Consider the following 13,762-nt stretch of genomic DNA (forward strand, 5'->3'; position numbering starts at 1 on the left):
ATAAATTACAAAATATTTTACAAATATAACTACTCAACGGAACAGTGGGGGTTTTGTTTAAGGAAAATTAGAGAATGTGATTAACTTAAAAACTCTTTCAAGAAAGGTTATGTAAAAGAACTCTTTCCCAGTTAAGGGAGACAGACACACGTTGATCTGTATCGGCATGTGCCCAGGGAAGGCTGTGTGGTCTGTGAAAACAGAAAGACTGGTCTCACTCTCGGGTTCTCCATGTCCTTGACCATCACATCGCCCTGCAGATTTAAACTAATTCATTTGTACAGAGAGGTGTTCCAGCTCCTCAAGGATGCATTTCCTATGTCAAGTGAGGTACCACTGAACACCATGGATTTCTCAACCAGTGGAGAATCTGAAGCAATTTTCATCCCATGTATTTACACTACCAGTATGAATCAGGAAAAACTCCCAGTTAAAAAACGCCCTCGGGTTCTGAGTACAGAAGTACCCCCTCATCCGAGGTTTGTTACCTGCCGTTGGCCGTGGTCCAGAAGCAGGTGATCCTTTCTCCTGAGGTCTGGTTAGAAGGACAGTAGTAGCGGAATGCGAGGTCATTCACCTCGCTTCGTCTCGTCACACAGGTATTTTATCAGCTCACACCACCATCACAAGGACGGTGAGTAGCGCAGAATATTTTGAGAGAGACCGCCTAACCCTTATTACAGTGTATTGTGATAGCTGTCCTATTTTATTATCAGTTACTATTGTTCATCTCTTCCTATGCCTGATTTATAAATTAAACTTTATCACAGCTATGTATGTGTAGGAAAAAACAGTATATATAGGGTTTGAGGAGATCTGTAGTTCCGGGCATCCACTGGGAGTTGCAGGGCGTATACCCCACGGTGAAGGGGGGTAGGGGGGACTACTCTATTTACCTTGGTGACTCAACAGGTAGCTGGGAAACGAGGCAGAAAACTCTCCAAAGCCTTTCCGGTGTGAAACACCTTACCCAGAGGTGTGGCAAGGCAGGCACGACTGATGGCATTTTGTGAGGCTTCCAGTGAACGGAACATCCTCAAGTCCAAGGCAAAGCGTGGCAGACCACACCCAGTGGGCGTGGTTCAGTGTTTGGGACCATCTTAACCTGAGTACCATGCAAATGCTCACTCTCCAAGGCTCCTGGGATGAATAACACCATAATTTGGGAAGGAAAGCTTCAACAACGGATGTTTCTGGCTTATAGTGTCCAAAATGCTTTTACAACATAGTATCTCGTGTGATTTTTACCACTGCCTCAAGTGCAAGGAGATCAAGTATCCTGTTCACTTTATAGATTTCTGGGACCTAAGGCTCACAGAGGTCAATGCACTGACCAAAGGTTTCATGGTGGAGGCAGCGGGGGAGGACTGTAGATTTTCTGATTCCCTATCCAGTGAGAAAAGAAAATAAAAACTGAAGAACAGCCCCAAGAAGTATCTCACGATTTAGCCTTTTAAAACAGAATTTGGGGGCGCCTGGGTGGCTCAGTGGGCTGAACGTCCGACTTCGGCTCAGGTCATGATCTCATGGTTCGTGAGTTCAAGCCCCACATCAGGCTCTGTGCTGACAGCTCACAGCCTGGAACCTGCTTCGGATTCTGTGTCTCCCCCTCTGTCTGCCCCTCCCCCACTCATGCTCTGTCTCTCTCTCTCTCTGTCTCAAAAATGAACAACAAACATTAAAAAAATTTTTAAAACAGATTTCAACTGCACAGCTACCCAACAGCTGTGTTTGTCAGATGAAAATCAGTTCACAGGGAGAGAGGCTCCTAGGAATTTTCCAGAGTTCAACACGTACTCTAGGTGATGCAAGAGGAAAATGATTATATACATGCCAGTGCACAAATCCCGTGGTGTCATCAAAACTACTTACTCCATGCAAGTGGAAGACTAAGGCTTGCTGTCTGCTGCTTCTCCTCTCAAAGGCAAGAGTGCAATTTCCTCCGAGACCCAAGGGTGACGGTCAGTCAAGAAAGGAGGGTGACACAACACCTGTCCTGTTTGTCTAGGAATTGTTTAGCAGCCATGAAATAACCCAGTCGGAGCTTAACCAGAGACTCTTCCGCTACCCCTTGTTTCTGTGTGACAAGCTTTAGGGACAGAAGCTGACCAGAATGGAGAAAACACGGCCAAGCCCAACAATAGCTAATGACTTAACATACATGGACACATAAAGGTCCAATTAAATCCCCAACCATAACTGCACCTTGTGAAGATTTTTATTTTTTTAAACTTTTTTTTTTTTAACGTTTATTTATTTTTGAGACGGAGAGAGACACAGCATGAACGGGGAGGGGAAGAGAGAGAGGGAGACACAGAATCGGAAGCAGGCTCCAGGCTCCGAGCCATCAGCCTAGAGCCCGACGCGGGGCTCGAGCTCGCGGACCGTGAGATCATGACCCCAGCCGAAGTCGGACGCTCAACCGACCGAGCCACCCAGGCGCCCCTCGTGAAGATTTTTAAACAACAGAAGCATTCCTTGGTACCGAGAGAATGACTGTACCTCTGAGCTTCGCAGACAGAGCCTTTCAAGAACCTAAAGAAAGGTCTGCTGACGTTAATTCACTTATTCATTCATTCAGAGAGTTAAAGAGTGCTTACTATATGCCAGCTGTTATTCTCACACCAAGGAGACATGCACTTGCCTTTACGAAGCTCTCAGTGTAGGTGGAAGAGACGATGCACCAACAAGGGCAATACATGGGACATTCGACGGTGAAGACCATTCTGGAGAAAGAGGAGAGCTGCAGGCGTGTAGGACACTACTACAAGCAGTGCCTCAGTTTACAAAGATATAACGCCAGGAGGATGGATGTCTGAGAGATCTAAAGACAGATATTTACAAGGACGTAATGAAACCCAGAGGAAGAGAGTTCAAATCTGGCAAAAAGGAAGGGACACCAGATAAACACGGTGGGAGCCATCTCCAATTCCCACGTCTCCTCTGTTACAACGAACCGGCTCCTGACCTCCTCAAGGTTTATGTCATTTTCTAGGATTTACTCCAGTGCATTCCACCAGTCCCTACCCCTCACGCTGACTGAGTGTTTCACCTTTTCACCTGAGGACAAATGAAATACGTCCCGGACCAAGAATGTATCCCTAGACTTGCACCCCAAATCTTAAGAACCCAAACTGCCAACGCTAAGATTAAGTATTTTCAGAGTAAGGAATCTAAGGAGAAAACGCAAGAGAAATGTATCAACAAATCGTGATTAAAAAAAAAAAAACAAAAAAAAAAAACGTAAGCACAAATTGCCTATCGAAATGAAACTCAGTCCAAGTGGCTCGCCAGTATCTCTGCTTTCCCTTTTGTCTACTGTTACTTCCCCTCCCTGCACGGGAGTCTATTCTGTGGATTAACTCCTAGGTATTCGTTCCTCTTAAAGGGGACTTCACGCCGCAGATATGTAAAGAAGCAAAGATTTCATTAAAGCACCCTGAGTTAAGGATCTCTTAGGGCAAGCTTTAAAAGGCTATGAAAATAATATTTTGTCATGGCTGTCACACACAAGTACAAGCAGAAGAGAAAAACAACTAGCCTATTGGAAATAAGAGGGTGTCTTACTTACCCGGAATAGGAATGATAGGGATACTTTCATTGGGGACCACCCGAGGTGAATTGCTATCTTCCACATAGAAATGAGCTGTCTGAAAACATTTTCTGTGTAGGGAAGAGAAAAACATGCAAACAGTGAGACCAGAGAAAATACACTTTGAGTTCATTTTTCAATTCTTCTTTCACAGATTTCAGCAGCTTTAAATATCACACAGCACTGAGTGCAAACCCATGGAAAAGTAACAAGATTTAAGGACAACATTCAGTCTATTGGAAGAACCCCCGATAGCTGCAGAATATTTACTTTTTATTGTACCAGATCTACCCTGATAGTCAAAAGGCAAAGTCTCAGTGGTGAACCACTCAAATACATGAGAACTTGGCATCAATGTCGTAAACCTGCTGCACAAACTGTTTGGATTACCCCCAAATATTTCTGAGTTTGACCTGTTACAGAAGAGTAATTTGGTATTCGAAACCTCTAGCACCAAGTTCAAAACCAAACCTCAAACCCTCCCGAATGCAGTCATCAAACAGCCCAAGTACACAATAGCACCACATTGTTAGTGCTTAGCAAAGGCCCCCCAAAGCTGCAGTGAGCGCTGTAAGAGGGTCAGAGGGCTTTAAGGGGGCAAGCACTCACTATCCGAGGTCCCTGCCAGACCACCTCAGAGGGAAAAACCTGCAGCTCTTAGGTGCCACCTGCCTGTTTTCGCTTTTATTTTACCTGTACTTCAGGCAAAGCAGGGAGCAAACACTGGTCATCATAGGACAGGCAGTGAACAGAAAAGCCATCGGCAGCTTACTCAGCCTCTGCCTACTGATGCTGGCTGGCCCTCGGCTTTCCAGCGTCCACGTCACCGCTCATTGCGGCCCTAATGAGCTGCCGGAAGCACAGGCTGAATATTTAATGAGGCTGCTCAGCGTGAATGGCTATTGTGACCAGAGAAGGGTCCCTGTTCATCTGGCGGAGGGGCTTCACAATAGCTGGCCCTGCTGCTGGGTCTTTTAGCCAAGCAGGCGGCATCCTTCTGGTGCTCGGTGTCCCTGGGATCCAGCCCGCTCCTCTGGCGCCTCGCACCAAGCCCTGTTTATACACACCACAGCTTTGCTTTTCCTGGGGGCTGCATTCCAATCGCTAGAGTTAAGTCAACTTTTCTTCAGAGTCGTCTCTGCTCATCTAATCCAAAGTATCCTGGGACGATTCTGTTGGGCACAGCATTTTTCTTTAAGCAGTGCCTGTTTCCAGACGGAAAGAAGCTCTAACCAATTGTACATTTGGGCACTGTTCTAGAAGCAATCTGGATGGCTGTTCCACGCCATTAGGGGGTTCTGAACATAAGTCACTCCTACTCGGCACATGTCTTGCAGGACTGCTCTTGCAGAAGGCTGAAACAATGATTTTTTTTTTTTCTATGACTTGCCTGCATTTGTACTAGAAACAAGTTTACATTATGCATCGTTAGCTGCCTTTACTTAAATTTGGAAAGAATGCCAGTCAGTTTGATTTCAGCTACGTGGATATGAAATGAACTAAGTATTTTAGGGCTCTAGTAATAACTGAATCTTCTACTGAAGGTGAAAATGATGGAAACCCATGTGAAAAAAAAACCCCACATGATTTTCTTGTCTGAGGGAGTAGCTTCTTTCTGTTTCTAAATTAGTCATCAAGTTTTCTAGTCTTGGATTCCTCCCTCTCCCAAATTTGCAGATTTCCAGAAGGCAGCGTTAAAGTTAAACAAAGGTGACAGACTTCAGCAATGAGATAGAACCTTAACGACCCAGTGTCCTAGCTGAAGAAAACCTGCTTTTGTTGAGATACTGGACCATTCAAGTATTTACTAGCCCCAAGAAGTGCTAACACTGAAACAAATGACATTCAATTTACCAGGTCAGACTTCAACTAGAAACACACACACACACACACACACACACACACCCCAAATAAGTCTCCTGTTTTAAGACATAATTACCATACCTATTCAACTACTAACATACAAAGCTATTAGTAGAAAGAACTGTTATCGGCCAAGGGACTGTTCAAGCCAAGTGACTTAGAAAGGAAAAACTCTATTGTAGATTCTTTTTCTGGAAGAAGGCAGGCAGACTGTTCACTCACTGTTACATGTGGCTCCACATTCTCTTTGGGAAAAATAAATAAATAAATGAAAGCAGCGTGTACTGAAGCACATCACACCCTAGTGCCCCATGTGCTGTTTATAATGGATTTTCCCTGGAGCAAAATAACCCCGTGATTATCAGACACAAGCACAGCCCTGCGGATGAAGGTCAGAAACCTGGGAGACACAGGTCTTCACATCTAAGTACCTTGATGCACGTCATACATTCTTTCTTCCCACACAGGAACTTGGTGGGGGGGGGCGTGTAACTACCTACAGACCTTCGGGGAAATGCCTTCCCTTAGAATAATGGTTTCAGCAGACTGAGCAAACATTTATTCAGCACCTACTGCACAGTGTGGCGCGTGCAGATAATGCCTTCTCTGCAATAAAGCTCTCTTGCCTAGAAGCTTTAAAACCACTTCCTTAAGCCTGGCTAAGCATTCGAAGTACATACATAATACATGATGTCAGCAGAAAAATTAGGAAATACACATGAACAAAAGGGAAAGAAATCAATTAAAATGACTCCACATCCTCCGCCTAGGGATCATTACTATTAACCTTTTGGGGTACAGCCTTCCATGCTTTTCCTCTCTTATTACTGTCCCTTGATAATCCGTGGTGAGGGGCCAGGGCAGTCTGACCAACAAGACAGACAAGGTACCTCGTTCTCATGGTGAAAATCTGCAACTAACAAGTAAACAAGTGATTTCAAACAGTCCAGGGCGATGAAGAAGGTAAAACAGGATGAGGTGCCACTGGGGTGGAGACCTGTCTGAAGAAGATTAGCCTTGGGAAGCCGTAGGGGAAGACTTTCTAGGCAGATCAAGTAGCTGGAGCCATACAATGGAGTGAGCTTGCATGTTGTAGGAAGTGAATGGAAACCAGAGGTAAGAGTAGGGAAGGGTGGTAAGAGGAAAGGGGGGGGGGGGGACGAGTGGGCAAGAGTAGATCATACCTGATCCAAGACCGCAAGCTTCACTGGCATCTTTGGAAAATGGAAAGCTAACAAAGGGCTTTAGTCAGTGGAGGGGCACCGTCCGACCTGCCTCCTTCAGGTGCTCGTTTGGGCTGCTATGTGATGAGTGGGGAATAGGGCAGCAAGAACGGGGCGGGGAGATCCCTCAGGGGCTACATCTCACTCAAATACAGATGCACAGGCCGTTTTCTCTTTTGTCCGTAACAAAAAATCAATCATACTGTACCTGACTCTTTTATAACAAATAGGAACTAATAAACTCATTAATGTTTGCTTCATCCTCCATTTTATGGATGAACCACATGGTTAGAGATTTAGTCCCTTAATCACTAATTACTGGAGGTCTACTTTCAGTGAGGGACTGATTCAGGTTCTAGTTTAGTGTCAACTTTTCACTACCATTGACCACACTGGTGTGAATTCTGTTTGTGTACAAATTATACACTGTGGGTTTAATGATGAAGAAAAGCAGTTGGTTCAGGGTCAAAATCACATGACATTGTATCTTAACTCACTCCTTTCAGAGAAGTCCCATGAGAGACTGTTTTTGGCCTTTAGTAGTGTCCAGGGATAAACAAGTAAAGGTAGGGATTTTAAAAAAGAAGGAAAAGAAACGCAAATTTTAATGCCTCTTAAATGTTTCAACTGCGATGCGTTCGAAGAGTCAGTACTGTCTCTAGTTTTGGAGAATGGAGATACAATTTCTGAAAATGCTCACGTGTGTCCCTGTGCATGCAATTTCCAATTTCTGGGCAGGTCCAATTCACTCTAAAAATGCCTCCCTGAATCAAAGATTGTGGATCAGAAAGGGCCATTTCCTAAAAGTATGATTTCTTCACAATGAACACTGGTTTATGCAAATACCTTAAAAAAGGGAAAACAATGAAGTGGACCATGTTTGGAATGAAAAATATATTTACAAGTTTAATTACCAATTATAGTATGCTAGGTCCTCACCATATACCTTATATTCTTACCTTTCCCCCTTTTTTCTTCCCTTCCATGCTGCACACTCCCCCTCCCCACCCCCATAACTAACATGCACCCTTTAAGGAAGTGACGATAGATTTTTTTTTTTTTCATTGACCTGACTGGCTTAATAATGATTCAAATTAGGTAACTTCTGCTTCCCCTAATCTACTTTGCAACATATATTCTCCTGAAACATAGATTCCCCAGTTTAGGTACACCTCAGCTTTGGGGGGGGGGGGCGGGTCCTTAAATCAGTCAGTCTCTCTCTCTCTCAGATGCATGCGTGTGTGTGCGTGTGTGTGTATGCACACACACACACACCAGTAAGGTTTCAGTCAAGTGATGGTTATCAATGAACAGTACATATGTATCTCTTTGGTTTGGGAAGCTTTTTTAAAAAAAAAGTTTATTTATTTTGAGAGAGACAGAGAGAGACAGAGAGAGAGAGAGGGAGAGAAAGAACAAGCAGGAGTGGGGCAGGGGCGGAGAGAAGGGAGAGAGAGAATCCCAAGCAGGCTCTGAGCCATCAGCTTGGAGCCTGACACGAGGTTCGATCTCATGAACTGTGAGATCACGACCTGAGCCGAAATCAAGAGTTGAGTGTTTAACCAACTGAGCCACCCACGTGCCCCATGGTTTGGGGAGCTTTTAAAGCACCCATGCTGGATGAGCCCCACTCCTACTGATTCCAGCTGAACAGTTCCAGGGTGCGGCAAAGTCCTGTGTCATCTAGAAGAACCACCCCGCTCCATGGAGGCTGGTATGTAGTGCCCCCAGTTAAGAAGCACTGTGATACATGGAAAATGGTTCCAGACCCTCCAGTGCTCTAAGAAAGCCACTGAAGAAATAAAATAATCTCAAACGGCACGTACCATAAAAGGGACCATAAAAGTAAGCCTAGAATTTATAGGGTCCCAGATGGGCTAAAAAACTGTAGTTAAGAATTCAAGGATGTTAACATAATCCTCTCAAATACAGAAAAAATAAACTGTATTTCACATACTTAAATAAGAATCTGAAAGGTCTTCTGCTCCATTTCTGTTGGAACCTCAGTTCTCAGAAATAGGCTGGCATTTCTCGAAGGTGGAGTGGAGTGTTCTGCCATCCATACTGAGGAAGTGTTTTCTCAGATCACAGATTTCTCAAATTCAAGTTTCTCCTCCTAAAGCTACTCTTTAAACCACCTTTGCGGGCTGCTCTGCTTATCTGCCGGCAAATTAAATTTTCATTTTTCTCATGCAACTGAATTGGTCAATATTTACTTCTAAGTTCACGGATGTTCCGACGTCCTGATTCCAAGCATCTGCCGCTTGCACAAATCTGAAAACCACGGAGTCAGATGGCTCTCTAAAACTCATCGCGATGAAGAAATAGCAAGATAGGACTACATCAAGCATTCACTGAATGCTTCTAGAGGGGAGCAAGAAAGAGACATCCCAGCTGGCAGGAAGGCAGTTTTTCCTCAGGTCCAACTCAATGGGCCCATGGGCCAGAATGCAAACAGAAGGGGAGATGTGCGTTTGCTGGTCCCTGAGTTGGAAGCACTCCTTTTGTGCCACGTTCACCGAAAAAGTACTTCTCCACACTGCCTGACAGTCTACTGTTTAAACGTTTACATTTTTCATACAACACCTCTCCTAAATCCAAGCCCAGTATTTCTGGTGCTTGACCGAAGATGGCCAACCTATTAGATATACGTGCATCTCATGGAAAGTTCTCAGGAGCAACATGCCAACACGCTTTCTTTATCACTCTCCATTCACTCATCCATTTTTAGAAAACTAACGTGGGCTCTAAAATTTTAAGATTTCTAGGAAAGCCTTGACGGGAAGTCAGGAGGGTAGTGGGTGATATCCTCTCTAGTAGCCGATCAAATTGATACGGATGCTGGCGAGCAGCTCCCTTGGCCTCAAGCCCAACCCATGATCTGTGTGGTCCGGGCCGGTATGGTGCCTGAGGCCTTGTGGTAGGAAAGCACATGGATGGATCAGTCGAACTTGTAAGAAGCCCACGGACATGTTAAGTGCACAGTCATGAACATTTGGTCTTTGACTAAAATTTCTGAAAATAACCTCTCGTCCTTTTAGATAGGGAAGATACTTCGAAGAGAGAGGCTTTTTCAAAAACCAAGAATTCCGTGCTTGAAAAAGCACTGCGCGGGGTGCCTCGGTGGCTCAGTCGGTTGAGCGACTGACTTTGGCTCAGGTCATGATCTCATGGTGAGTTCGAGCCCCATGTCACCCCATGGCAGCTCTGTGCGGACAGCTTGGAGCCTGCTTCTGATTCTGCATCTCCCTCCCTCTCTCTCTCTGCCCTCCCCCACTCATGCTCTGTCTCTGTCTCAGAAATAAATAAACGTTAAAGAAAAATTAAAAAAAAAAAAAAGGAAAAGCACTGTGCATGTCACAGCACATGATCTAGTCAGGAGGCAGTAAATATCGACCACGATCAGTAAGCCATCAATGTCAATTCTCTGAGCTCCCGCTGCAGTGCGCACACACTTGCCAGCACACGGCAGGCCTAGTATTTAATTGGTTCTCCTGACTAACGAGAGAGACAGACAGACAGACACATGCGCACACATATACCCGGACGTCAGCTGCGCTGACGGTACTGTGTCAGTATCAATAATCACTCAAGTTACAGAGACTTACTATTCAAATAAAATGCAGGAAACTAGGAAGATGAGGGAGAAATCTCTAGACTGGCCATTCTCCCACCCCGTGTCCTTCCAGGAATAAGGACACCCCCTTAACACGGAACACCCGTTAGGATCAGAGTTCTACAGAAAAGCTTTCCTTTCTGTTGCTCGCCATTTTCCAGGTACTTGCAAAGGTAATCTTTGCTATCTGTGTTCTTACTTCCGTCTCTTCCTGCCCCTCTGACAAGGATCTGGGAAGAATTTAGGTGATGGATACTTTTCAGAAGCAAAGATGCTGACCTTGAGTCCAGAAAGCAGAAAGGTCTGGAACCCCACTCAGCACCACTGTGTACCGAAAGGGGTCCTCCAAAGACACCATCTCCAGCCCTGCTTACAGAAGTGGAGGTTCCTGAGATGTACAGACATCTGGGTCAAAACGTACATCCCTTTTGACAAGCCTGAGAGGTCCCCTTGTTCTTATCCAGGGTCCCTGGCTTATTACAACAACACCGCCTTCCACATCACGACCGCTGGGGCCCACGCAAGGGCAGGATCACAACACCACCTCTGGAGTCCCACAGAAACCTCGGATGACCAAATAACCAAATGATGTGTGCGGATCAGAAACCCAGTCACTGTCTTTCAATTAAGCTCAATGGTTTTATAATCATATCAGGGTGACAAGGGGTTTGTCAGCAGTGTGCAGCTCAAAATGCTAATTGCAGGGAAGAATGGGCAGTTGGCTGAACTGCTGTTGAATATTCATTAAGCAATCTTAACTGATTTATATACTGCCCTCATTTAAATTTAGTGCCATGCCTGCTAATAATCCCATTTGTTTTCATGTCGTTGAGTACAGAAATCACATTAATATTTACTTTTGTGTATGGATCCGTCGTAGTAAACAATGTATGAATCAAGAGCCACTTATAAATAGAAAGTTGAAAACATTCATGTGCCTTCAAAGAAGATGATTGAGAGCTGTGTTAAAAAGATGTCGGTTGATTTATTAGGGCAAAATGTTTCTGGAAATTCAAGTGACAAAGACAACAATAGAAGGAAAAGGCTGTGGGTGTTGTCGGGCTTTTCCTCAAAGAGGAATGTCTGCTTGAAATAACTCAGGGGTCTCACTTGGAAAAGAGCCCACTCTGAGTTGAGATTTCTCATAGGCAACCATTCACTTGCCGTTCGGTTTCCTCTACTGTATGTGAAATGATTGCTAGCTGAGTTTTATAGTCTCTACAGGAAGGAATCTTCTAGAAAGAAAAAGTCGGAAGAAGTCATAATTGCACTTCTCATTTTCATATTCTCCAAACCGGGAAAGAAAAGGACATGTGTTCTGACAATTATCAAAGTCCTTTTGGGAATAATCAAATGACATATTTCACCTCAGGACAATTCTGCAAATCCTGGGACATATGGTTGTTATACTGCGGATAAGTTAGGGCCTGTCAGAGGCAAGGAGGAGATGAGGGGAAGAAGGGGAGAGAAAAGCGAACCAAACCATGAAGACAGATGAGGCGTGAGAGAGGGTACACCAATCAATAAGGAGAAAATGTTTCTAAATATTATGGGTCTTCACATGGCTAGGAGAGATGGCCCATTCAACTCTTGTTAGAGCTAGATGTGACAAAAATCTGATTTTTGCAGTGAGAATTTCACTGGAGGATACAAACTGCCTGCCATTAGCATCCAAGGAATGTAGGTGACAAAAGTCACCTCCGAGCAATACACTTTCATGCTAAACATTAAGTTTGCCAAGCAATCCTTGGAGACTCTTAGGAATGACTGAAGTGCTGGTTAGTATCTTCCAGGAGATAAGACAGCAGGGGTCATTTTGTCAACCACATCTCAACAGACCAAGAACCTGAACTGGCAGTTTTTATGTTGTGGCTGGCTTTATGGATGTGAGCTCTAGACAGTACTCAGTCTTCCGAGCTATTACCCAGAAAAGAAGGCTTGAAGTCAGGGGCTTTTTAATTAGCTGTCCCACACTGAGTTAGGACCCTGGCCTGGAATGTTCTGAATTTCTGGCCTAAGGCTTAAGGGACTCTCTGCCTCCGCCTCCGCTTGCCACTATTTTAAGGCACCAACAGAATCCCCCACTGATGGAGGTGTTTAATGGGGACATGACGGCGCAACCCATTTTGGACAGGAGGTAGGAAATGAAAACTCACATTTAATTCACTGCACATATGATCCAACATCTGTAACATAAAATAGTCTGGTAAAAATTTTTTGGCAACTATCTGTGTCATTAACATGCCGACTGAACTAAGTCGGTCAGACTCTAGCTGGAAGTGTGCTATTGTAAGGATCTAGCGAGGTATTACATGCCTCTTCGCTAACCAGACCCGTGATAGTCCTTTTAAAATACATCTGGGAAAGAGAAAAGTTGATTTAGACATCCCACCATCAACCACGTTCAATTCCAAATGATTTAGGAATTTAACATGAAAATTTGAAACCATAAAAGTACCAAAATAGATCATTTTGGAATGGAGAAAGACTTTCTAATGACGACTCAAAATCCAGAAGCCAAAAAAAAAAAAAAAAGACGTTTACGGATAAATTTGATTATAAGAAGTCCAAGAAGCAACATGAACATAGTTAACAAACCACAGATTATGGAAAAAAAGTATTTGCCACACTTACTGCTGACAATAATGTCTCTCTTGATTAGATAAAGACCAACAATGCAAAGGAAAAAGGAGCAAAAGACCAAGAGTTTAGAGCTTAACAAATGCAAATGGCACAAACATGAAAGATGCAGGGGCATCAGTCGATGGAGCCTCTGACTTCGGCTCAGGTCATGATCTCACAGTTTGTGGATTCGAGCCCCGCATCAGGCTCTGTGCTGACAGCTCAGAGCCTGGAGCTTGCTTCAGATTCTGTGTCTCCCTCTCCCTCTGCTCCTTCCCCACTCATGCCCTTTCTCGCTGTCAAAAAATAAAACATTAAAAAACAAAAAGGAGACGAAGAAAGATGCCCCACCTCACTCAGGATTAGAGAAAACACACTCCAGCTACACGAAGACACCATCGTTTTCCCCTGGGTGGTTGGAATAATCGCTCCCATTTGACAACACACTCTCCTGGGGAAGCTGGAGAGAAACAGGTGCTCACAGTGTCGCTGATAGAAACTGCCCTGGGTATGGCACCGGGGAGGGCAATTTGGCACCATCCGTCAAAATTATAAATGCATGTAGCTCCTCCTGGCACAGCCCATTTCCGAACCTTATCCTCAGACAGACTTGTCCACTTGCAAAATGACATAAAGTTATTCACCCTAGTATTGATTGTAATAACAAGAGACTAGGAACAGCCCAAAATGACAGCCATATAGAGGACTGGTTAAATAAATCATGACAACTATACAAAGGAATACTGCGCTTCTGTAAAAGAAAAAAAAAAAAAAGGAGGAGGAAACCATATGCGCATAGAAAAAAATCATGTTAAGTGAAAAAAGCAAGGTGTAGGATAGTGTATG

General features: G+C 44.3%; 1 protein-coding gene across 4 annotated transcripts in view; it reads right to left on the bottom strand.

The window, feature by feature from the left end:
* PTPRG (protein tyrosine phosphatase receptor type G) overlaps window positions 1-13,762 on the bottom strand; it is a 718,534-nt gene that overhangs the window by 54,983 nt on the left and 649,789 nt on the right. For all 4 annotated transcript variants that reach the window (XM_058726333.1, XM_058726331.1, XM_058726330.1 and 1 more), the window contains one exon: window positions 3,572-3,663. In XM_058726333.1, coding sequence (XP_058582316.1) covers window positions 3,572-3,663 — 92 coding nt within the window. The remainder of the gene's footprint in view (window positions 1-3,571; window positions 3,664-13,762) is intronic.

The sequence above is a fragment of the Neofelis nebulosa genome, chromosome 4 (genome assembly GCF_028018385.1).
Source record: "Neofelis nebulosa isolate mNeoNeb1 chromosome 4, mNeoNeb1.pri, whole genome shotgun sequence".
Classification (NCBI taxonomy): Eukaryota; Metazoa; Chordata; class Mammalia; order Carnivora; family Felidae; genus Neofelis; species Neofelis nebulosa.